This window comes from Melanerpes formicivorus, unplaced genomic scaffold (assembly GCF_026170545.1).
Source record: "Melanerpes formicivorus ecotype bairdi unplaced genomic scaffold, bMelFor1.0.p_v2 SCAF_61, whole genome shotgun sequence".
Lineage (NCBI taxonomy): Eukaryota > Metazoa > Chordata > Aves > Piciformes > Picidae > Melanerpes > Melanerpes formicivorus.
The window spans coordinates 1,659,600-1,685,372 of record NW_027142413.1 but is presented as its reverse complement, the minus strand read 5'-3'; the positions used below and the strand labels follow the sequence as shown (position 1 = coordinate 1,685,372).

The 25,773-nt window shown below is 39.3% G+C and overlaps 1 protein-coding gene across 2 annotated transcripts in view; it reads left to right on the top strand.

The window, feature by feature from the left end:
• The window catches only part of TRIO (trio Rho guanine nucleotide exchange factor), a 258,492-nt gene that overhangs the window by 214,130 nt on the left and 18,589 nt on the right, over window positions 1–25,773 (top strand). For both annotated transcript variants that reach the window (XM_068161994.1, XM_068161996.1), the window contains exons 35-45: window positions 9,376–9,668; window positions 11,649–11,819; window positions 15,633–15,728; window positions 17,756–17,904; window positions 18,605–18,671; window positions 20,626–20,729; window positions 21,345–21,414; window positions 23,329–23,418; window positions 24,046–24,138; window positions 24,742–24,792; window positions 25,021–25,098. In XM_068161994.1, coding sequence (XP_068018095.1) covers window positions 9,376–9,668; window positions 11,649–11,819; window positions 15,633–15,728; window positions 17,756–17,904; window positions 18,605–18,671; window positions 20,626–20,729; window positions 21,345–21,414; window positions 23,329–23,418; window positions 24,046–24,138; window positions 24,742–24,792; window positions 25,021–25,098 — 1,262 coding nt within the window. The remainder of the gene's footprint in view (window positions 1–9,375; window positions 9,669–11,648; window positions 11,820–15,632; window positions 15,729–17,755; window positions 17,905–18,604; window positions 18,672–20,625; window positions 20,730–21,344; window positions 21,415–23,328; window positions 23,419–24,045; window positions 24,139–24,741; window positions 24,793–25,020; window positions 25,099–25,773) is intronic.

The window sequence follows — 25,773 nt, the reverse complement described above, 5'->3', positions numbered from 1 at the left end:
GAGAAAGAGAGTGTTAAAACTGCTGTTGGATTCATATGTGTATTTACATTAATGTGTAACTGCAGTGGGTGAAGAGGAAGCAACCTTTTTTTTTTAGTATAAGCAGATAAAAACTTGAAAGTTTTAAGCATACAGAAGTCAGTTAAAGTAAGCATTTCAGACACATAATTTGTTCCTGTAACTCAATACTATTCACTGTTTCTTGTCTCTTTATTCACTTCAGTAGTACCCTTGAAGGTATGCTAAGCTGTTAGTAGTAGTAGCAATATCTGCTCTTCGTGTTTCAGAGTATCTTCTTTGATTTCTCATGTATTCTCTCAGTTTTACTAGAGAATTTTTGGAGGTTTTCTGGTGTGGGGGAATTTTTTAAGACTTTGGAAAAGAGAGAAAGCAAAATACATTTACTTTCATCTTCTAGAGACCACTTACTTGTGAATGCATGGCAGAGATTTCACTTGTGCAAATCTTTTCAAACTTCTGAGCAAAAGAAAAAAATGTTGCCTCAGCATTATATGCTGATTTTATGTGTTGGTTTTTGTCCTTATAATTTTGAAGCTTATTTTTCTGTTAGATGAGATAGTGGAAGCCAGCTTCCTCCTTATCCATGTATATATTCACTGTTTCTGAAGTGCACCAAGAGAACTGTGCATCCTCTGTTTCCTTTTAAACTGTGGGATGCTCAGACTTCCTTGTAATAGCTTAGTTAATAGCCAGCCTTTCTGTTTGAACAGTAGAGGATGTTTTAAGATCTTCATAGGATAAATTCCTTCCATTGGGATGCTCTACATTGCTGACCTGCCCAGGGAAGCATGGTATGTGTTGCTTTAAATGATGTTTCAGACCACAATTCTTCCTAATGCAATTTTTTGCAGAATTGCTTTTCTTCCTCTCTTCCCTCTTGTCTTTCTTTGCTGTCAGTAAAGCTGAGGACTTGCTGAATACTTTTCTTTTTTTTAATGTCTGTGCTGTTAGATAGATTGATGTGGGCATTTTTGCTTCATATATGCTCATAATCTTCCTTTTCTGCACTGACACAGCATATCAAATAAGCTGCTGTACTGATTCAGAGCTGTATTTCTAGGGCTGGAGTTCATTTTTATACATTTCCAAGTGAAAAATAATTTTGCAGCAGAAATTAAAATAGCAAATGATAAAACCCTATGGCTCAGTAACAGATGAGCACAAATTAATTGTGCAGTTGCCTCAATTAAAATCTGAAACTGCTTATCACAAATCTTATCAACAGCAGTTCCCATTTTTAATATGTGACATACAGCTCTACACCAAGAGCAGAGGTGCATCTTTGCTGTTAACATCATGTAACATGGTTCTTCAAAAGTAGGTTGCACACAGCGTGTACGAGACAACTTGTCAACAGTCAGCAAAACTCTGTCTGGTGTCTTAAGCACCTTCGCTGGAATATGAGCCCAGGACTGGAGCTTCTGCCTTCACTCTTTGGTGCTGTTGACACACTGGAGGAAAAGGATTCTATCCAGAGGGGCCTTCACAGGCTGGAATGGTGTGCCAACCTCATGAAGATCAACAAGGCCAAGTGCAAAGGTCTTGCACCTGGATCAGGGCAGTTCCAGGCACAAATACAGGCTGGATCCCTGCAGATAAGGATATGGGGATGTTGGTTGATGAGGCACTTGACATGAACTGGCAATGTGTACTGGCAGCTCAAAAAGCGAACTATATGCTGGGCTGCATCAAAAGATGTGTGGCCAGGAGTTCAAGGGAGGTGACTCTGCCCCTCTACTCTGCCCTGGTGAGACCTTAACTGGAGTACTCTATCCAGCTTTGGAGCCCGTGACACAAAAAGGACATGGATCTGTTAGGAGACAGTCTAGATGAGGGCCAGAATGATGAGAGGGATGGAGCACCTCTCCTACAAAGACAGTCTGTTCAGCCTGGAGAAAAGGCGGCTCTGGGGAGACCTTATAGTAGGCCTTCTAGAACCTGAAGGGAGTATACAGGAAAGCTGGAAAAGGACTTTGTATAAGAGTATGTGGTGCTAGGACAAGGGGCATTGGTTTTAAACTAGAGCAAAATAGATTTAAATTGGACATTAGGAAGTTCTCTGGTATAAGGGTGGCAAGACATTGGACCAGGTCATCCAGAGAAGTTTTGGATGCCTCTTCCCTGGTAGTGTTTAAGACCAGGCTGGATGAGATTTTTGAGCACCCTAGTGTACTGTGAAGTGTCTCTGCCCATGGTAGGGACATTGAAACTAATTGATCTTTAAGGTCCCTTCCAAGTGAAGCCATTCTGTGGTACTAAAATCATCCATGCACTTACTTTGATCTATAGAGGTAAGAGAGAATGACTCAGTGCACTGACCATAGAATAAAAACTTAACTAAGAAGCAGTGCTAAATGTCAAAAGTCTGCCCTTGGCATGTCCTGCCAGGCACATGGATGTAACTGCCTTTGAGTCTGAGCAAACAGGTGGTCAAGAGTAGAGTTGCCTGTTAAAATATAAGCCACACACAGGGAATCTGAGATTTAATCTGTTAAAGGCTTGTGATTTTCACAGACTGAAACTAAACTTAGCAGTGTGAGTAAATTTTAATACTTCCTACTTGTGACACAAAATACACTTGTCTCCAGAAATAGGAGAGAATAACAGCTTAGTGCAAGCAATGTAATGCCCTACAAAGTCTGCTCTCCTCTGTAGTTCTGCCTTGCGCTTGTAGTAGGATAGGTTTGGAGTTTTGTATCCCTGTGGTCTGAATTCCAGGGTGCACAAACAGAAGTACTTCTGTTAACCTAGGAGAGTTGTGGGGTTTTTTTCCTGACACAGTATCTTGCTTTCTTCTTGGTTTATTTTTGGTTTTGTGTTTAAAGAGAGGGAAACTAGTGTGGATGCAAATTCATCCAGCAGTTTCAAGAAAGGTTTGTTTTCCATCTAAATTTTTATGGTATTTAGCTCCTAGGTAGTGGTAGATGTGTTTTACAGCTCTCAGGGTGCAAGCTGTAATGCATGTAAAATTATTTAAAAGTTCAAATATGAGACCTTGATTTTACATTTATGGGGTAGGAAAGCAGGAGAGGATATTTTTAAAAATGATAATTTGAAAAAACCTCTACTGTTGTAATTACCTAAGTGCATTAACCCTTCAGGCATATGCCCATAATTTACTAGCTCAAATGAACAGTGTGTTCTTTTTGCCCTTAATCAGATATTTTTCTCATTACTTTCTCTAGTGCTGTTGAAAATATATCTGTCTGTTGGATGACTTACCTCAGCTGCAGAAAGACCTTTGGAAGTTATTAACAATATAGTGTCTGTCATTGAGGGAGGGTTGGTTTCTCTCATTGCAGGCATGCTTGTGGGCCAGCTTAGTAGCTCACTAAGAGAAGCTGAAGAGTGTCTTTTCTCAAGCTTGGAATTCCAGTCTATCTGATACTAGCACAATCAGCATTTGGTTACTTAAAAGACAAGTATTGAATACTTTTAAGTCCAAGTGCTTTAGACTAGCATCTGTATAAATCAGAATGAATACAGATAACTCATTAAGCAGGGAAGATAAGCTAAGTAATTGAACTCTTTGTCTGTTCACACACTGGAAGTATTACAAATTTTATTTCAGCATAGTGTTTAACTTGAAACAGAAAGTAGGAAAGATTTGCTGACCAGAGATGAAGAGTAAGTTTGGTTGGTCCACTCCAAACACCAAAGTGATTGAAGGACTTTCTTTTATGTATTGAGTACTACCTTTCTGATTTTTTTCATTTTTTTTGGGGGGGGGGGGGAGGATGGGCTGGGGGGAGGGAGCAGGGGTTGCAGAGCAGTTGGGGGTTGTTTGGGTTTGGGTTTTTGGTGGTTGGTTGTTTCTTAAGAAAATAGTTCCATGAAAATTCTTGCACTGTCTCTGTAGTTTAAGAGAAACACTTCCAAAAGGGCGTGGTGGAGGTTCCCCATTTGCAGGCCCGATAATGCTCAATCTGCATTGCCTTTAAATGGTAACTTCTTTAATACTGGCTTGTTAAAGATGAAACTGGAATAGGAATAGGAATAGGAATAGGAATAGGAATAGGAATAGGAATAGGAATAGGAATAAGAATAGGAATAGGAATAGGAGTAGAGTAGAATAGAGTGGAATAGGAATAGGAATAGGATAGGAATTGAAATAGAACAGGAATAGAAATAGAATAGGAATAGAATTAACCAGGTTGGAAAAGACCTTTGAGATCATCAAGTCCAACCTATCACCCAACACTATCTAATCAACTAAACCGTGGCACCATCTAATGACTGTATATTCCAGTATTGGCTTACCAAAAATATGTAGTGAGGGTAGTCTGAATAGGAAGCCCAGCAGAAGAGAAATAAAGTTCCTGACATGTATCTGAATGGTCTTGTACATGGCAGATTGCTAGCCTCCTACTTCAAAAGCAGTTCCCAGGCAGAAGCTGTGCATGTGCGTCCTTGAAAAGATAAACTTTGTACTCTTTTTTCAAGGTTCCCCCGTCTCATCTAATAATAAATGATGACTGTGCATGAAGGTGAGGTTTCATGGGCTTTTGTCATTAGATGTTTATAAAATATTTTTGCTTCCTCTGATTCAAGAAAAATAGCTAAGTAGGTGTTTGTAAGTAGACATGAGCTTGTAAGATCACTGAGCTCTTAACTGTTTCCAGTTTCCATATTAAACTTGAAAGTGCATCAGCATAGATGGTGCTTTGTGTGTTTTGAACCAACAAGCAGCTCTGGTCCCCAAATATGTATCATGTACCTATATCAAATCTTAACTATCAACTGGTTAATTACTCTGTATGATGGGTTTTCAAGTCCTTAAAATCTGTGGCAGAGGACAGTTCTGCAGTGGCAATGTGATATGCCAGTTGGGGTTACTCGGTTTGCTTTGGTCCGTTTTTCACTCCTTGTCCCATCCTTCTTTCATAGTCCAGAGAATGGGAAATGCTCTTATTTTTGTCTTGGGAAGATTCTGGGTTTAGAGTTGGAGAGCAGGCATCAAACAGATTTGGTTTGATTCCCTAGGTTATGAAGTCAGGATTTTGTAGCCCCTTGTATGCCTTGTAAATACTAAAACTCTAGAAGCAGCAATGTGGAAATAGTTAATATGAGGCAGAGTATTTCAAGTCATCAACTAGCTTAACATGGGTAATTTATTTTTTTAGGGGGGGAAGGAAAAAAGCTTATTAATCACAGATGTGCATGTTTCTAGTGTTAAGAAAGCTGGGACTAGAATGAGAATTCCCATAGCCCTTCCAGTTTCAAGAATTTGCCTGTTCATTGGAAGTAACTTTATCTTCTAGTTTGAGGGGGTCAGAACCCATGCTGCCTGTCCTTTTTCTTTAGCTTCACAAAAATATTTATGGACTCTAAGTGAACTCTCTGACCTCATCATCAGAGCAACATATGGGGATTTTAGTTTGAAAGAAGTGGCAGTTAAGTGATTTCTTATTGTGGCTATGAATTATAAAAGAAAACCTATTCATTAGATTTTTTGGGGGGCAGGGGGGGGCGGTTAAAATACTTTACTGAATTACAAAGCTGTCTCTACTTGGGCAAGTAGTGATTTTATTGAGTTTGATGGGGTTTTGTTGGACTGGTGGTGTTGTGTGTGGTTGTTACATGTGTATTGGTTTTCTTTACTCTTCAAAGTGACTTCTATTGCATTTCTCTTTTTCTAGAAGAGAATCTGACACCAGCTTACTAGAAAGTTTGCTGTACTTGAAACACAGTTGGGGTTAGTGTACCCCAAATGTATTCTGTCCGTTTTGGTTTTAAAAATCCATGTTGTTCTTGGGTTCATTTTGAATATCCTTTTTCCTCTTGACATGTTCTAGTGATAAACTATTCTTGTGCAACCCTAGAAAAATAATTCTCTGTGTAGTCCTGAGGAAACCAAAGCAAGTTAACTATAAACAATCCCAAGCGTGGCAATCAATCAAAACAAGTCCGTATCCCTAAGTCTATAGACAGAAGTAGTACACAGAGATGGGGCAGGGGGAAATAAGACACACTCATGTGGCTGTTCTCATAGTGAAGGTGAAAGGGCACTTGAAAATGCCTCTATTGGATATTGATGTGATCTCTGAAGAGTCTAGTGGGTTGGTATTCTGTTCAGGTTAACACTGGTGATGCTAAACCTTTTTTGTTTATCTGTCTGGGTTTGGTTTGGTTGGATTTTAATGCAAGTTGATGTTTTAGCTGATGCTTATGTGGCAATGCAGTGTTTTCATTCATTTTAAGCTTTTCTTTCTTTCCCAGTGCTTTAAAGAGCAAAATAGAACTGTGATATCATTTTAGTGTGCTACTTACACTTTGTCCACTTTTATGATTCCCTGAAGTCCTGATAATACTTCAGTAAGTACTTCATATTAAGTCATGCAGGAGAGAAGATGAGGAGTGGTTCTATGATGCACGCCAAATGAAAACTAATGTTGTGTGGGAGGATATGGCTAAAGTATGTGCTGTGAAACATGTCTGGGTAACATTGTTTTGTCTCTTAGATCCTCTCTACTTGAGCAGAGTGTACATATTTCTTCCTGCTCTCTTCCCTCCTCCTGCCCACAGACTCTTGGCTGACTTGGGTTAAAAGTAGGAGTGGCACAGCAAACGTGCAATCAGACAGAAATATTAATCTCCCACACTTTCAGGGGCTCTGCATTGTTCGCTTGGTTTAACAAGAAATTTGCTAGTTGGTAAGAGTTGGTTGTCAAAAGGATGGGTGAGAATTTGAGGAGGTGGAGCACAGGTTTTATAAAAAGAAATAAAGATTTACTAACTGAATAGTCATGTTTATGTAGAGTAAAATTTATTTAATCAGTTACAGCACCACCACACTGCCTTTTTCTTAGGAATGAGTAACTGGAGAGAAATGCCACAGATAGAAAATCACTAAACAGTATATGTTGAACTTCTGTGAAGAATTTATGGCCTTTCCCCCTCTCCCCCTTTCCCTATAAACAAGTGAATGTGCTCTATCTTAGTTGTATGGAAGGAACTTGCATGAGCTGTTGTTGGGAGGAAAAATATATACAAATGAAAGAACTTGGCCGAGTGGTTATAACATACTCAGTTTTGGGAGTCTTGAAAAGAAAGCATTTAGTTTCTGCTTTAAGAAACTCATTTACAAGAACGCTAGCACTGTTTTCTCCTCTTCCATGCTCCACTAGCAGAATAGTGGGAAGTTATTGAAATGCCCGTCAGCCCAGGTTTGCTATGGCTTCTGAAACAAGGCACCTGATAAAAATTAAGATATCTATGATATGATAAAGTTGAGTTTGGTGAAAGAACAGTCTAACTTCTTACAAGGTTTAATAGGAGATTGTTTGGATTCCTGTGGAGAGCTTGCAGTTGGTTGCTAGTTTTGTTTGGAATTCTTTTTAGTAAGTGGACCACTTATTTTCCTTCCTTTTTTTTTTTTAATAAAGTAAAAAATCTGTCCTGCTGATGGCTATTTTGTTATGTATGTGTTGAGGACCCTTAAACAGTAATCCAGGGGCCTTGAGGGATATTCAGACTGCAAGTTGAAAGCCATTGTTCCAGATAATTAATTTCTTCCTTATGTTTCCTGCCTGGACAAGAAAATAATGTGGTAATTCTGTAGTGCTGCTATCCCAAGATTTATAGGCAAAGCCAAGTAGTGTTTTTCCGGATCTGCTTTTGGTAGTATACATTCCTTAAAGCTTGGAAATCAAGTTAATGGCATTACAGGAAGTTTCCTTACCCATGCGCTGCACAGCTATAGCTGTGGCTAGAAGGTAGTTCTGTGGATGAATCCTAATTCTGGGTGATTTGGTTTAAAGTATTAGCAGCTAAGTTGTTGGACTGAAGTTATGCATTATAAAGTTTATCTTCATTTGGAAACATGATGAAAGTAGTGGTTAATAGCAACTTTTATGTGTATGTTCATAGAGTATAAGCTACAGGAGTTCTTGCCATCGGAGCTGACACACCTTAATGTTCATGTGCCATTTGGATTTTATGGAATAGAGAAAAATGTTTGCAAGCATCCTGACAGATCACAATTGTAGATTCCAGGGAAAGGATCCCTTTCTGGAACAGCTTAGACAGTGAAGGAAAAGCAGAAAGTTCTAGCTTACGTTTTGTGTCTCTTTCCCTGTCTCTGTTCAAAGCCATAAGTTGCACTTAATACGGTATGGAGACAGAATAGGCTCACATACTTGTGTGTTGATCCAAAGCATTTGGGTGTTCACAATGAATTGTATTGCTGCATCAGTGTGACCATATTATTCTACAAAATTCAAGCTACCTCTGGTCTGGTAGTTTTGCAGTATACATCTTAGGGAAAAGCTGCCAGTTGACCCAAACATGTGTGTCAAGCTTCAAGGAGGATCGCAAGCACTGCATTTAATTGCCAGTAGTAGAAACATCTGACAGAACATGACACAGGAGTACACACAAAGGAATAAAATAATACATATTTGACAACCTATAAGAGTCTTATTAATACTCCTTAGTGGTAGATAATATTCATAGGAGTGGTGACAGGTTGGACTTGATTATCTTTGAGGTCTCTTGCAACCTTAGTGATTCTGTGTTACAATAGTGTGTCCCCAGAAAAAGTATGTTTTAGGCAAAGAGAACTGTTGGGGGGGGAAGCATTGTGTTGCATAAGTTAAAAAGAAGTGTAGTCTCACAATAGTTAAGCAGTGGGTTGAACAGTCTAGTTAAAGTGGCAGGAGCTTTGGTGGGAAAGTAGTACTGGCCTCATGCACATACAGTTACAGCTTAAGAAAAGTGTATCCTTTGACTACATGATTTCAGGCACTGCTTGAAAAATCCTGCTAATCCTGACATTTTAAGAAATCAGCTCTTAAACATTGTTGTTCTGTGCCTTTTTGAAAAACAGACAAACAAAACAATATCCAAAAGACAGAAATTTTGCTGGTCTCTGGATTTTTTTTTTCCCCCATTCCCAAGGGTCGGGGGAATAACATGACAGTAACTGAAGCATTGGTGTTTGGAAAACGAGCAGTTTCTCTCATTGAGGCAATTATCTTTACTCTTCAGGTCCATGCTCAAAGCACTTCTCAAAGATAAACCAAGCATGTCCTTCCATAAATTTAGATGATGTATGGAAAGTATAATTCACTATCAAATAAGTATCAACAGTGTAAATGTTAATTATAATTGAGGCAGGAGTGACTTAATGAAGCTTGGCTGTTGTGAGCATATAAATGGTGCTTATGTGTGGGTGGCCACATGCAGTGTGAGCACTGATTATCGTGGTGTCATTAACGGCCAGGTTACTCCAAAACAGTCTGGTCAATTCATCCATAAATCCAATCTGATATCCATTATTACAGATGTCATTCACCTTGTTTCTCACTTATCGGTGTTTCCGCTTTAAAGTGCTCCCCCTCGTTCTTTTTCCAGACTCCCTTTCGGTTTCCAGCAACGATGCCAGTCCTCCTGCTTCAGTAACATCACTTCAGCCCCACATGATTGGTGCACAGAGCTCACCGGGTCCCAAGCGCCCTGGAAACACTTTGAGAAAATGGCTTACCAGTCCTGTGAGGCGTCTTAGCAGTGGGAAAGCAGACGGGCATGTCAAAAAACTGGCCCACAAGCATAAGAAGAGCAGAGAGGTTCGTAAAAGTGCCGATGCGGGCTCTCAGAAGGATTCTGATGACAGTGCAGCAACACCACAAGATGAAACTGTTGAAGAGGTAAGTGTTCAGGACAGCTTACCAAAACTTCTCTTTGTGATTTTCAAAGGACTAAAAGTCATCAGGTAAAGGTTGTCTTCACAGTTTGCTGTCCAGCAGTTGAGCAAAGTGGCATGTGCTGTGTGCTTACTCGTGATGACTGCTGTACTCAAAGTGCCGTGCCAGGCACACCTTGTGCGCTTCTGCACTGAGAGCATTAGTAAGGTTCTGTGAAGAAGGATCTTTAGTTGAAAAAGATACATGGAACAATAAAAAGTTGTTCTTTGGCTTTGCTATCTTATCCTACTCATGAAAGCAGCTTTTTTAGTAAAGGTACTTCATGTTCTAAGAATAATCAGGTAACTTTATATTTCTTTTCCTTTTCTTGTTGATGAATCAGGGGAAATACAGGGAAAGCTGCTTAATTGCTTAAAGCTTTATTGAGACCTTGAGCAAGAGTTAGTGCACAGAAGACATACTAGTTCTTCAATTCAAAAGGCATTTGCCATCAGTCAAATAATAAACATGGTAGTTTTCATTGGAGGGAAGAAAACTATGAACTATTCCAGATTTTGCCCCCTAAAAACATCTACTGAAGGTTTCCCTTCCTCCCACAAACTTCTGCCCATTTTTTTAAGCCTAGAACTCGTGTATAAGCAAAACCTACCTCCAGTTAGGTGGAAACAAAGCCATATTCCCTTATCTTCTGTTACAAACCTATGATCAAGGCAAGGAACATGATTAAAATGTTAATGGAGTGCAGGCCCCATATCACAGTCCCAGGGAAGTGTGCTGACCTCAATGCAACTGAAGCATCATCCCAACATGCTGCTCCTCCTGTCCTGTCCTTATGCACGTGTGTGCTCCCTTGCACTTCACCCTTCACAAAGAGAGGAAGTAGCACAGCAAGGTCTTCATGTCCACCTTGGAGATGCTGCAAAAAGCTAGATCCTGTCCAGGGATTTGAGTTCATTCCTGGATGCCATCAAGGAGGATGACCATACCAGAACACATTGTGCAGGTCTCACTGGACCAATGGTTTTATCATAATGGTTGGGTTTGATGATCTTAAAGGTCTTTTCCAACCTAAACCATTCTATGATTCTGTACTTCCAACAGAAATGAGTTGGCATCATACTGCTTCCATGCAAGTGCACAGCCACTTGCATGCTGTATCCAGTTATTTAGTACTTTCTCTTACTCCCATCATATTTTGCTACAAGCTTGGAACATCAGTGAAGTTATACAATAAATGTAAGGAAAGAAAAAATAGAGACTTGGCAGCATGGTCAGTTTGGAGATTTCATTTGGAAAGGAATATTGACCTCTGTCCTTGAATGTCAGGCTGTAGAAAGACTCTCTGCAATGCAGTTGTAGGATTGTTTAGGAAGTATGTGTTACTCTGTGGGTGACAGAAAAGTGCCTTAAAGTCAGAAGAAAACAATAACCATCTATGCTGTCTCTCTTTAAAGACCAAGATCATTTAGAGTGAAGTTTGGCTAATTGAAATTACAGATCCTTGTATAATTGGAAGGATTGTCTTTCAACACAACTGTAAAAATTATGCAAGCAGGCTGCTCTCCGAACTTCAAGGAGGAGGAGGCAGAAAGGATAATTGGTAAAATACTTCATAGTGTAATAGGGTGGGGGTTATATCCTGTAGAATTCATGGTACTTCAGATACAAAGTCTGTGAGTTTCTAAGAGGAATGTGGCTCTTTCTTGCTTGGAAAGCAAGCATGGCTTTGGTAACACGAGTAAATTTTAAGCTGAATGTCTTGTTCTCTATCTCAGTCCGTCTGCTTTCGTAAAACACTGAAAGCTACCTTTGGCACTTGCCTGTTCTCCCTGGTGTTGAGAAGCTGCACTGTGCTTGTAGGATCATCTCAACTTGAGAGAGAAGTGAATCTACAGAACAGACTTGTTTAGGGCAAGCTTGTGATAACAAGCTTCATGCTGATGAGCAAGTAACAGAGCTTGAATGTCTTTATTTTCTTTGCAGAGAGGTCGAAATGAGGGTCTGAGCAGTGGCACTCTGTCTAAGTCATCCTCTTCAGGCATGCAGAGCTGCGGAGAGGAGGAAGGTGAAGAGGGAGCAGATGCTGTACCACTTCCTCCTCCAATGGCAATTCAGCAACACAGTCTTCTCCAGCCTGACTCGCAGGATGATAAGGTAAGAGGATCTTTCTTCCATTTTGCAAAGTCTATAATGTATGTAATGCAGCTTTATGGTAGACAAAAGTAATTGCTATGCTACTTTAAATAACATTAAAAGCCTTTTCTGTGGAAAGAGTATGAATTAAATGCTTCTCTAGTTTAAAAGCACAACTGCAAAATTGTTTCTGATGGCAGTTTAAATGTGGAAATGGGCAGCTTTGTGTGTTTGTAGGCCTATTTGTATCTGACTAATGCCCTCTTTAGTGATTAGACTGTCATAGATTTATAATCATACCTTTGGGTACTGAGGTTAAAATACTGTATGCAAATAAAGTTTATCTGGAGAAATTAACAGTTCTGCATAACTCTTATAGATCATAGGGTGTTCACCAAGCCCTGCTATTTTGGATAGCCTCAGTTGGGGGGAGGGGAGGAAGTGGGTTAGAATTTCTGTGTACATCTGTTACAGAAGCTGTTCACATCAACTCTAAGGCGTTGGGGTTTTTTCCCTTGTTTTTTTTTCCTCTTTTTTTGGTAAGGGGAGTGCCTAAGAAAAAGGTCTACTTAAAAATTAATATCCAAACAGGGGTAATAATCCAGCTGAGGGTGAAAATTTTGCATTAGTAATGCAGTTTTGGATGTAGGTAGTCTTACTTGTATATAATCTGGTTTTCTTAAATGTCACGATGTTCATACATTGAGAGAGCTTATTTCAATTCTCAACTTGGATCAAACATGTAAGGGAAAAAGTATGAAGCCTGGAAATAGAGGTGTTTTAGAATGGAAACAGCCTGGACTTGTGTGGCAAACAGGCACATTACTGCTTTCTTCCCATTTTGCTGCTAAAAATTTCACCTTTTGTAATCTATTGCATTGAATGCTGCTAGCGGATTTTATGGCTGGTTACTCACTGTTCTCAGTGATGCAGCTGTTACTGATAACGTTGGCTGATCTTTTATTTCTGTGTGTGTTTCTTTCCTTCCTTTTAAAAATGCTGCCTTTCAGTGGGTGTCTTACTCATCCCTGGAGCTGTCATTTGTAGGATCAAAATGCCTGGTTTCCATGCTCTACATATATTTAATTCCCCCTTGTATTCTGAATTGAAAAGGTGTAGCACATGAGTTGGAGAGTTAATATATTGGGAAATATTCCTGAAATAAGCCAGCCTTTAGATCCAAATGTTTTATTGTTGGAAAACAATAATCTCAGTTTGAGGCTTAGAAACAGAATAAAAATAATGCTGGTTATAATATCTTGAAGTCCCTGATGATAAGCTGCCATATTTGCATTTCTCTTAAGTGATATTAAATGTAAATGTGTGTGTGTGTATATATATGCAAATCTTATAAAAAGTTCCCCAGAATAAAATGGGGTTTGCTTATATGCAGCAAGAATAGTTATGTGAAGGGATATGCTTGTAAGTTAATGTTCACTCACTTTTTATTTCTGATGTAGTCAGACCCTTATTGCAGGAGAGAAAGAGACTTTGAATAGTTTTGAATCCTCAGTAAATTTTACTTTCACTTCTTCAGAGGTTAACATGCACCCACTACAGTAAAACCATGTTGGGAGTTTTTAAAGTAGCTCAAAGTCTCACATATAAATAGTGATTCTTCTGTAGTGTTTTTGTGCAGTATTTGTCCTACTGCGTGGTGGGAGGCAAAAAATGTCTTGTCATGAGGCAAAAATGTCCTGTCGTGGCAGCCTGGGAGGTTGTGTGTGCCTCCCTAAAGACTCCAAAACATACCAGTAATTTCCAGTACCTAAAGCAAATGTTTTATTGAATCACAGAAGCAAGAGCAAAGTTGTGCCCAGCAGAAGTCAGTTGGCTCTATTGATGAGTTACTGATAAATGAAAGGCTTGCAAACAAATTCCTGGTTGTCTGCCTTCTGGGTGGAGTCCTCCTTCACATTCCTGCCTCGCTCAGTGGTTTTTTTGGGTTGCTCAGCTCCTCTGGATCCCAGGGCACGTCTCCTCCTTTTTGTGACCTCAGAGGCTTGGCTTTCATTTGTGCCTCATTGCAAGCACTTCTTCCTGGACTATACTCAGTGCTGGAAACTCCCTGCACACTGGGTTTCTCCCTCCCTACCTGGCCCACTGTAGGCTGCAGTAGCATCTAACACCAGCACGTGCTCCCTTGTTCCTTCCACCTTTTCTTGTTTTATGGGCAAGGGTATATTCTGCACCCAGAGTACATCATCAGGAAGGTCAGCAGGCAGACTGATCTATACAGCACATCCATTAACAGATAATATGTGATATAACCACATAAACTGGAAGCTAACCAATTTCGGTGTTTACCAACAGTCATGTCCCAAGCAATCCCAGCAGAGCAATAACAGGGAGAAGGGATCTTGACCAGTCTGATTCCAACACTGTTAGTGTTTCATAAGGCTAAGCTGAGCTCCACATCCAAAGTTAAAACCTGCACACAAGCCTGGATATCCTGGTCAGCAGTCAGATGTCAGGAGCATACAATTGCCTAAAAGACAGACTAGCTGTGGAATTGCTCAGTTTTTAGAGTGTATGCAAATATCATGTGCTAGACCATGCTGATTTCTCTAATATCACTAAATAACACAACCATTTTCTCCCCTAAGAGCTCATCTGCACAGTATGCATTGGTCTGTTCAGCAGCCATTGCACACTTCATGGATTTGCATTTGCTGTTTACGAGTTGCATTTAATTTTTTTAGAAGCAGTATTAAAGCTTCAAGATGAGTTATGTTAATATGAAGCTAATGTTTTTTGCTTTATGTTTTCTCTTTTTATAAACTCTGAGGCAGCATTACGTTGACTTGTGTTCTGTCTCTGCTTTGGCTCAGTTCCCACAGCTTTCCATTTAAAGTTGTCTGTATTTCCTGTGCTTACCCAACCTCTATTTTCTTTTCCAAAAAAGGCAAATGCAAGGCAAACTACCTAAAATCTGTAATTTATTTGTTTTAACATTGATTTATGAAGAGCCCTGCTACACCCATGCTTGATTCAAGCAGAACCTCTTGTGTTAAGTGATGATACGTGCATTTTTTTGTCTGGTTTTCTGGACACATTTGCAGGTCAGCTTACCTTGTACTACACAATGTTCACTGTGCTGCTTGTGATATGGAGTAGGGCTCCTATTACACCCTGTCTCCACTTTAGAGTTATTTAATGACAAACGTAAAATGCAAACAACTCTGTTTGAGTATTACTGAAGCTGAATGTAATGGCCCTCTCCCAGAATCCTTTACTGTGAACACCTTTTACCTGCAGTTGTATCTATAAACTGGCATTTTATAGTTTATGAGGTCAGAGATCTTCTGTCCTCTGCACATACCATTAGGGAAAATGGATGGCGCAAGGAATGGTGAGCTCAGTTTCCCTTCTGTATCTGGGCATCATACCACAGCTCCTTTAAAAACATCAATGCCCCTGAGTTACTGCTGTATTTTATCTTACCTTAATGATTCTTCCTCCTTTAATTCAAGTCGTCTTGGTTCCTGTTACTGTTTTGCAGTCCTTGCTTTGTTTAACCAGCAAGAAAGTTGTCCACTATGTCAGCTTAGGGAATTTTTATAGCTGTTTGTCAGGCATTATCACAACCAGCAAGATGAAGGATATTTCTTTGACTTCTATTGCATGTAGGAATAGGTATTTTTATCCCAACATTCAACTTCTGTTGGGGGTTACTTTAAATTTTCCCATTCCAGTTGCCCAAGTTGAAAGGGATGATCTTGGTGTTATAGCACACTGACAGTTGAGTACCTTTGTCTGACAAGGAAATCTCTTGATCCTTGAGCAAGCTCTAGGCTAACTCCAGCATTCTCCTTCCTTTATGTGATTGCACAGACATCTTCTCGATTGTTGGTGCGGCCAACCAGCTCCGAGACACCCAGTGCTGCAGAACTAGTCAGTGCCATTGAGGAGCTCGTCAAGAGTAAAATGGTGAGACCAACTGGCAGAACCATGTGGTTAAAGAATATGTGTCTTGCAAGTCCTGACTTGCTATTCAAAGAAAAGCTATGTGCTTTTGACTTGTAACATTTGATGCCTGTTTCAAAAGCTACTTTCTAGGTCAGTTTACAGGTTGTTTTGTATACCTTCATTTGTAAAAGCACTTACTGAATAGGTAATTGGCTATGTAAAGAAGCAGAAACAATAAATAAGAGGGAGAGGAAACAGCAGAAAATGTATGTCCTATTAGTGAAAAGAATGTAAAGACTCGAGAGTCTTATCCTGATAGACCCTTATGAGAAGAATTGCTGGAACTAAACTTATACTTAATGTTTCAAAGTTCAGCAGTAAAGCACATAATCACAGAAACATCAATGCTTATCTACCTATACTTTATATAATGTCATAATGAAGAAATAAGTAAAAGAACAAATGGATCACTTTGAAAGTTAGTGCCTCCTTTCTTGCTTTTTATTGTTTGTTAACAAATGAAGGAGGAGGAATATTTATCAGCTTTTTTAAGTTTCTGTATATTAAAATTCAGTTTCTGAGGATGTTCATTGACAAAGAATAGGGTGTATGGATAATTACAGGAAAGGCCTGTTTCAGTTCAAAACCTAGCTTGACCCAGCCCTAGAAAAACTGCTCTGACACAGTTTGAACAGTGAAATTGGACTGTATGGCCTCAAGAAGTCCCCAAGCTATTCTGTGATTCCCTCAAAATCTTTATACCTGGATTTTGCAACATGGACCCTGTTGGCCTTAGTAGAAGTGCTGCTGTGAAAGAAGTGCTGAGAATTGTAGTGTGGCAGCCCAGTGTTACCAGAGGTTGATATTTCCCCTATTTGTCTTAAATTTAAAGAGTTCTGAATTTCAGAATGAGAAATTTTTATTTATATTTTAGATATCCTCATTCAAAAAGACTTCCACTTCAATTGTATTTGTGTGTGGAATAATTATTATACTCCCTTACAGCATTAACTTTGCATTTACTTGTCTTGTACCAGAAAGGTAAGTAAGTAGTAATCTATGGGAAAATTCAACACAATCTTTTGTAAATGAAGTCTTTATAGTTCATATGCCTTTCAGGCAGACTGGAAATGGATATAACTTAGTGATCTATGTGTATAGTCTCTGGTGAAAATGTTCTCATGTCAAAATTTTAACCAAAGATAGGCTTCCCTTAGTTTTTGGGCCAGTCATGCCATTATTGAGATTTTATTCTTTCAAGAAAAAAACATTTACAGACAAACCCCACCCTGGTGAAATAAATGTCTTATATTGAAGACTGTATCACATGCAAGGAAAATGTGATACAACTGTAGCTATGGGCTCGAATAAACACTTCTAGAAACTTGTTCATATTCTTTCTCCCATGGCTTCTCTATATCTTGTAAGAATAGAAGCCTGTGGAGTCAGTCTAAGGGAGAGACTATCTAGCAAGAGAGACAGGAACTTTCCTAGGATCTGAACTCTTGTGGAGCGCGAAAGAAACATAGATAGAAGTAACTTTCTTCAATGAGTCAGTATTTTGGCTAGTTAATACAATAAACAAAATGTCTGACAAAGAAAGCCACTTCTGTTGCATTAAAAATGTGGCATTCAAAGAATCTCCCTTAGAGATGTTCAATTTATTATTGAAGGTAATTTGTATGTGCCATAATTGAAGTATGACATCTGTGTCATAAATCTGTGCAGCATACATCTGTGTAGATTTCCACCATAGAAATACTTACATCCTGAGCAGGGTGGTCTGACTTCTAGCCCTTGCTGCCAACCAAACTGGCTTTTCCTGTGAAGATATCCTAACATATATCAAATGTACTTCTATGAGGTTAGGTTACCCATCCTGGAAAGCCAAATTGGTGGCTGTTTTCCTGGAAGCTTGAGATCACCTTTGCCAAAATGCATTACAGTGACTGATCTCCCACAGATTTCCATATACAGCTGCATGTTACTGTCTTGTGAATAAAGGGGAAATAAATCTTTGTTGCTGTTTGTCTTGGTCACTTTTTCAGGCCCTGGAGGATCGTCCAAGTTCCTTGTTGGTAGATCAAGGTGACAGCAGCAGCCCATCTTTCAACCCTTCAGATAACTCCCTTCTCTCCTCCTCATCACCCATAGATGAGATGGAAGAAAGGAAATCCAGCTCCTTAAAAAGGCGACAGTAAGAGCTCATTTTCACTCCATTTTTCACAGTGCTTCAAAGAGATTAAAATGTCCATTTTGAACTGGCAGCATAAGTTGTTAGTCTGAAAGGAGGAGGGCTTGTGTTAGTTGTCAAGCATGAGTCACATTATGCAAAAAAGATGTTTTTTCCTCAAGTGTTAGTTGCAGTTTATGTTTTCTGTGACTTTTCATTTGTCACACCTGTGTTTGACTTCTGTCACGTCAGCCTCAGTTATTCAGGAAGATGCTCATTTTTAAATGTTCAGAGGGAGAGTAGCCTTCAAAAAGCTGATCATTCCCCTTGTTCTGATCCACTACACTTAATTTCTTTATGTAGTAATTAACTGTTACCATGGTAGAACAAAACCATGCCCGGTTTAAAAATCTGTGAGTAGAAATAACAATTCATATACTTAAGAGTCTCCAGACCAGAGACATAATAGCATTTTATTTTAAACAATAGTTAGATGCTTAATTTTAATGGCCCATGTAAGAAAACATCTGACTTCATACAAACAGAATCAAGCCTGCTCCACTTACAAAGTCAAAGCAGCATCTTGCTTAGAAAGAATATGCATTAATTCTTCCACTCAGTTCTGCTTATCAAATGCATGTCTGCAAATGTGTAAAAATTTGCATGCCATTAAACCAGTTTAATGTTTTAATGAAATGTGTTTGCTGTTTTCTTTCCACTGTAGCTATGTCTTACAGGAATTAGTGGAGACAGAGCGAGATTATGTACGAGATCTGGGCTACGTGGTAGAGGTATGAAGTTTTTCCTTCTCTTGATTTTTCTTCTACTTTGAAAGATGTTCTCACATACACCAGCTGTGTAGCTTGGACCTACATTTTTTTTTCCAAAACAAAGTACAAGAAGAAATTGAAAATGTGAATGTTTGCCTTCTGAGTTTTCCTCCTGCAGGCTTTTAACACCTTAGAAATATTGCATCAAATCACCCTTTTCAGAGTGGTCAAGGTGAAATCTCAGAAGCAGCAACACTAAGGGCTGCTTGCTAGATCAAAGCTAGACCAAGACAGACAGGAGACTTTTCTAGTAATGAGCAGGCACAGAGCCCCAGGCTTGACCTGGCAGTGCAGTGCACGGGAGCTGATGTGGCACCCAGGAGTCATTGGCACAACCCAGTGCAGGCTATTTAAGTGTCCCAGAGAGCGCCAGCAAACAGGGTGGGCAAACAGGTTGTGGTGCAGCAGGAAGGGTGTGGCATGGCAGTTTTCATGGGAATTCACAAAGGCAGGGTGTGTGGGGAGGGTGAAATCTCTCTCTCAGATCAAAGGTAAGTCAGCAAGTTAGGAGGAGAGAGGTAACATAACCATGGTGTCCACTCAGAGAAAGGGCACATCCCCTGCACTTGCTACAACAGATACATAGGTTCAGACTGCGCTTCCCCTAAAACATGCAGCTGTACAGGTCTCCAGCTGCAGTGAGTGCCACAGCCTCTGTCTGGAATCAGGTGGAAGTATGGAAAATAGTTGTATGAAATATGAGCAGGTGAACTATTTGCTCAGCCTGGTGGTGGAGCTGTGAGGAAGTAGAGCCAGCAAGGAATCTCCTGTGAAATACCTCAAGGAAGTCAGGGGGAGCTCTGCTAAGAAAGTGATGCAGCCAACAGCCCAGCTGAAGTGCTTCTACATGAATGCACACAGCATGGGCAACAAACAGGAGGAAAGCTATGATATGATAACCATTGCTGAGACACAGAGAATGGAAGCAGGGACAGGTAACCTGGGAGGAGTATAGGAACACTGACCACTTGTGGAGGGATGAGGTCAGGGAGGCTAAGGCACAACTAAAGTTGAACCTGACAAGGGAAAGAAATAATAACAAGAAAGACTTCTACAGATACATCAACCAGCAAAGAAAGGGTAAGGAAAGTGTGACCCCTCTGAGGAGTGAGAATGGAGTGCTGGTGTAAAGAGACAAGGAGAAGGCTGAGGTACTCAATAACATTTTTGCCTCAGTCTTCACTGGCAATCCAGTTGATGGAGCACTAGGTGTGGGCCAGCAGGCTAAAGTCCCTCTCACCATAAGGGAAGATCAAGTTCAGGATCACCTGAGGACGCTGAACATATATAAATCTATGGGACCTGATGAGATGCACCCCAGAGTTCTGAAGGAATTGGCTGATGTAGTTGCAAAGCCACTCTACATAACATCTGAGAAGTCCTGACAGTCAGGTGAAGTCCCTGAAGACTGTAAGAAAGGAAAGGTTACACCCATCTATAAAAAAGGGTAAGAAAGAGGATGATGGAAATTGCCAACCCATCAGCCTCACCTCCATGCCTGTGAAGATCAGGGAACAGATCCTTCTGGAAGCTGTACTGGTGCATATGGAGGACAGGGAGGTGATTCAAGACACCCAGCATGGCTTCATCAAGGGCAAGTCCTGCCTCACCAAACTGGTGGCTTTCTATGATGGTGTACCTACCTCGGTGGACAAGGACAGAACGGATGTTGTCTATCTGGACTTCTGCAAAGCTTTTCACAGTCTCCCACAAGGTCCTTCTCTTTCAGCTGGAGATAAACAGATTTGATGGGTGGATTGTATGCTCAATGTTATGCTGTGTTATAGAGCATGTTTTGAGTTTGGTTTTGTGTCCTAAGCAAGCTGTTGTCATGGGCAATTTGAAAAGGGTTAAAGGACAGCTCACCGTTTTTAAAGTTAAAATGTTTATAGTGAATTTCCTTGGACTGTTGCAGGGTTATATGGCACTTATGAAGGAAGATGGTGTACCTGATGACATGAAAGGCAAAGACAAGATTGTATTTGGAAACATTCACCAGATTTATGACTGGCACAGAGAGTATGTATTAACTTGAAAAACATCTCCTGAATAATTCTACCTTGAAAATAATGCACTGATGCTAAGAATTATTTTTTTCCTTCAAATACTCAGATTCAAGGTTAATAGAATTGGTCTTGTGCCTTGAGTTGTACATACATTAGATGCAACTTAAAAATGTTGTATCAAGATTTGCTTTAAACAAGAACATTTATATCTGCATCAAGTGCTTCAGCTAAGAATCTGTAGTATAGATAGTATTACATATAGATGTTTGTACATTGCCTGAGGCTTTGTTTTAAGAACATGCTTCTCCAAGAATGAAGTCTAAAGAATTTGTTAGAAGTTAGTATGGATATATACAGGCATCTCCAGCATTCAGAGTAGGGAGAAGAAAAGTTAATCATTATATGAAAATAAAGAATTTTATTAATGAAGAGCAATATGTTTTCATCTTGCCATGGATTCAGTGTGTAGTTCTGGGAACCTATATGAAAATATTACACTGTTAATATTTCAGTCGTGCATTGATATCCAAAGCTTCAATGGGGGCCACAGTGGACCTTGTAGTAAGACCCCTTTGCCTTGCAATTCCTTGTTGCTCTAGTAAAAAGTACTTAGTCTCTTTATGTTCAGCTTCTTTTTAGGAGAGTTGGAGAAGTGCCTTGAAGATCCAGAAAAACTGGGATCTCTGTTTGTTAAGCATGTAAGTGCAAGAGTCTTCATTGGCAAACTGCTATTGCTACTTCTGACCAATGTGACTGATTATTAAGGATTTATCTGTGGTACAACGTGGTTAAGAAAATGTTGTGAAATATTCTTCACTGTGAGAGGTGGAGAGATTCCTTATAAGGGCTTATAAGTAAACTAACTAAATGTCTAATTTCTGTCCCAAATACCTTCATGTAGAGAGGAAATATGAATGACGATTTCATTTCTCTATCAGTTCCAGTTCAGTGCAGGGAATTGTCATTTCATAGGACACCAGCCTTCTAATCCCAAGTATCCATGCAGTAGCATGGAACACATGAAACAAAGATAGGAAAGACTCATTTTTCTTTCCAGTTTTAGTGCATTCTAGTTCTGTATCCTTTCTCCTTCTGAGAATCAGTAGTGGTTGATATTCTTCCCTCTCCACTTGGGGAAGGAACTGAAAGTGCCAGAAATTTGTAGGTTTTGGTGTTAGTCCAACACAGTACCTTTTATAGCTTTATACAAGTCCCCAGTTTCTCAGTTTTATTTATTTGTGAGAAGGAATTGACTGTGTGACACATGTGAATATTGTAACACTTCAGAAGGAAACCAAATGAACTAGTTAACTAGAAACTAGATGTCAAAATTCAAGACACGTTAGACATGCCACTAATCAGTCATTCCGGTGTCTCTTTGTGTAGAAATACAACTTACTATTTGTTTGAGATGATATCTCAGGGTACTCTGCAATACAGCAGAAGGGAAACTTGCCTGCTAAATACGATCATTTGCACAAGTGTGCAACGATTGAAGACAGGGTGGATTAAAGCAGATTTAATGGGTTTCAGTTTTTTCCTGCAGCCTGTGTTTGAAGTCAATACCAGGGTAGCAAACTAGCACAGAACCAAACATTCATGGAATAGTAACACTGGAAGCTAGGCCTAATTCCTTGACTAATGATGAAGAATGAGCTGTTTAATTTCTGAAGGATTATTTGAAGAAAAAAGGCATGGGGAGAGGGAGAATTCTGGCACTGGTAAAATGGGAAACCTGGAGGAAGTAACCTCTCTTGTTTCTGATTGCTGTTTGACTTTCTCCTGGTACATTTGTAATTGAGTTGTCTTTGAAAGACACCCTTACCACTCCAGATGGAAAGGCAAGCTGTAATGCTTCAAGCAAAACCCTGTCTATAAGCTAGAACATGATGATTCAGTTCCTGCTCTTAATCTTAGTTCTGTGTCCTTCTGAATCTCTGTCTTATTTCTTCCTTTTTCATTTTCCATTTGTCTTCAATGATCAGTACTCCCTAAGTATGAGCAGCAAAGGCTCTCACAGAAAACTGATCTTAGCAAAATGATAAGAAAGATTTTGGAGTAGGTGATAGACACAACTTATTGCTGTGTTTCCTAACCAGCAAGGTCAGTAATCAAGAATGAATCTTAATGGGTGAAGTTATGTTCTCTCTCTTTTCTTTGTTATTTTGGCATTAAAAGCATATGCACAAAATACAGAATCAGAGTTAAAACTACTAGGAATAGCATCTCCAGGCTACAGCACCTACATCTCCACCCCACTAGGACAGCAAGTACTGAACAGAAGACTTGCAAGATTCCTCCTAACTATCCTGTGCAATTAAACAGGAGGAAGTTATTTTTCTAATATATTAGAAGAGTTAACAGGTTATTGCATTAATAATATGATATTTCAGTTCTCTATCTATTGCTTTTTGACTTGTGTTGCCTTTCTAAAATCAGCATGATATCCCCAAAGAAACCTGTCTGTAATTTCTGTATATGTGGCTCCTTTCCTCAAGAGGACATTTTAAAATTCATACTTTTGAACTGCTGTACTTATTTAATACTTTAATCCGGCATGCTTTCTTTCTTGGTGATGATGGATCTATTATTCTGTGTCTTTGTTATTCCAGGAGAGAAGGTTGCACATGTACATAGTTTACTGCCAAAACAAACCAAAGTCTGAGCACATTGTCTCAGAGTACATTGATACATTTTTTGAGGTAAGTTCCTGGGAGAGGATATATGCAAGATGAAGGGTGTGTACAAATCATTATCAGATCTGTGCAGCAGAACAAACACACACCCCACCCCCCCCAAGAAAAGGGCAACACATATCTTCGTTACTTGTTTAAATGATAATTTCTCATAATTTCTGTTTTGATTTCTTAAATCTAATACAAGCTCCTAGAGATGTATTTGTTTCTAAGGGAAGCAAACTACAGCTAGGTATAAGCTATTAATTAATCATTAGAGTCTCATCCTTAGTAACCCCAGCCCGGGCAATTAACAGTGTGTGTTACATGAGGTGGCAGTTTTGCATGAACAAAGAGTCTATTGAAAATAGACTGCATACAGCCTGTGACTGAAAAATTGCATGACACTACACAATCATTTTGAAAAACAATATAGAAGATGTTTGGAGGGGGGAATATTTCAGAAACAAATCAGATGCAGATAAGGGGAAGGGCTTGAGCTTCTGTAAACTGAAGATTAAATTCTCTTCTGACTTTTGCCAGTTCTGCTCTGATAGCCATTAACAGTGATGTATCCCACTGTGTTCCTAGCTCAACAAAACAAAAGTTGTTTCTAACCGAATGAACAAAAAATGTTTGTTTTACAACCCGCAGGATCTAAAGCAACGCCTAGGCCACAGACTTCAGCTGACAGACTTGCTAATAAAACCTGTGCAGAGAATTATGAAATACCAGCTGCTACTAAAGGTAAAGTGATGTTGAGATAACTGATGTAATATGTAATACCCATGTGTTCATGGATACCTTTTCTGAGGATTGCTGATGCTTTTCCACCTTTCTCCCAAACAGAACCCAGATTTGTAAGCCATGTCCTATGATTGCTTACCAAACTTATTCAGATAGTTATACAAATTGCAGTGAGGAACTTGAGCAGAATTTTGCTTTTGCTTTTTAACTGTTAAAGATCCAATGAACTCAAGTGAGTGACATGGAAATATTTAGAATTCATCCCAATGTCATATGAAGGGGAGAAGGATATCCTAGCTGTTTTCAGATGTTCATATGATATCAGTTGTTTGGATTCATCCCTACTTTTCCATCTATATCTGCAACCATTTTAATACCATGCAAGTGATCACTGAAGTGCAACCTTGTGTATCACAGAGGTTGCCATAATAAATGTTCTCACATGAGCTAAACAAAAAAAAAAGTGAATAAATATTACAATGTTTTTTTCTTTGGGTCTTCTTCAGTGTATCATTCTCTGAGAGAGGATAGCAAATTCAGATTATGTAAGGTTTCTCTTTTCTGATTAGTGGAAAAATAACACATTTATTTTTCATTTTTCAGGACTTCCTCAAATACTCTAAGAAAGCTAATCTTGATACAACAGAACTAGAGGTATTTGAGAGATCTTTTCTTAGTGACTGAAATGCTCTTTATTCTGAATGTCTCTTGTCTTCACAGTCACTTTCCTCTACTAGTCACTTCTAGTCTTCTAGAGAGTGTAATATTAAGTGTTTACCTTTTGTAATTCTGTTGTAACACAACCATGTCAAATGAAACAAAATTTTATGCCACTAACTCAGTTGGAAAATAAAGCTTTGACTTTTTATTTGTCTTGAACAGAGAGCTGTAGAGGTCATGTGTATAGTACCAAAACGGTGTAATGACATGATGAATGTTGGCCGCCTGCAAGGATTTGATGTAAGTTGGCTGGAGTTTTACTTAGAGTTTTTGCCACATTCTGTAGAAATGAACAATTAATGTTGTGGGGAGAAATGAAGTAAAGTGTTCCCTTACAATCTCATTAGCTGATGCAAATGAGCAGTAAATGAAAGATCAAGTTTTAGCCCTGCCGAGGACTCTTTGCTGGTAAACTGCTCCTACTGTGTCCCCCAGACAAGATAACTCCTGCAAAATCTAGGAAGCACTGGTGTTATTACAGTTCTCTTATTGACTAATGACTTGCAAAAAGTAGTGACATAATTACTTCTCAGAAGATGAGCAGACCTGACTTGAGTTGTGTAAACAAAGGAGGAGTAAAGTACCTGAGGCAACTTTTATCCGTTCTTGTTTAGCTAAGTCTAAGAGCTGGAAATTAGCTGTTAAAAAAGTATACCTCAAGCAGACCACAGTCACATGTTCTGCTTGGAAAGCACTTTTTACTTTGTGATGCTGGTATGAACTTGAATTCTTCCTGGTTTTGGCACCCTGGAAGACACTGGAAGAATATCTGCATTACTGCGGGAGTTACTGAGAATAGAGGTGACAAACCTCAAATTGTAGTATGAATTTAAAAGGGTAGGAGTGGATATTTTGAGGGGTTTTTCTTGATTGTTTTTGTGAGAAAGGGCACAATGTCTTGTGTATAGGAGGATC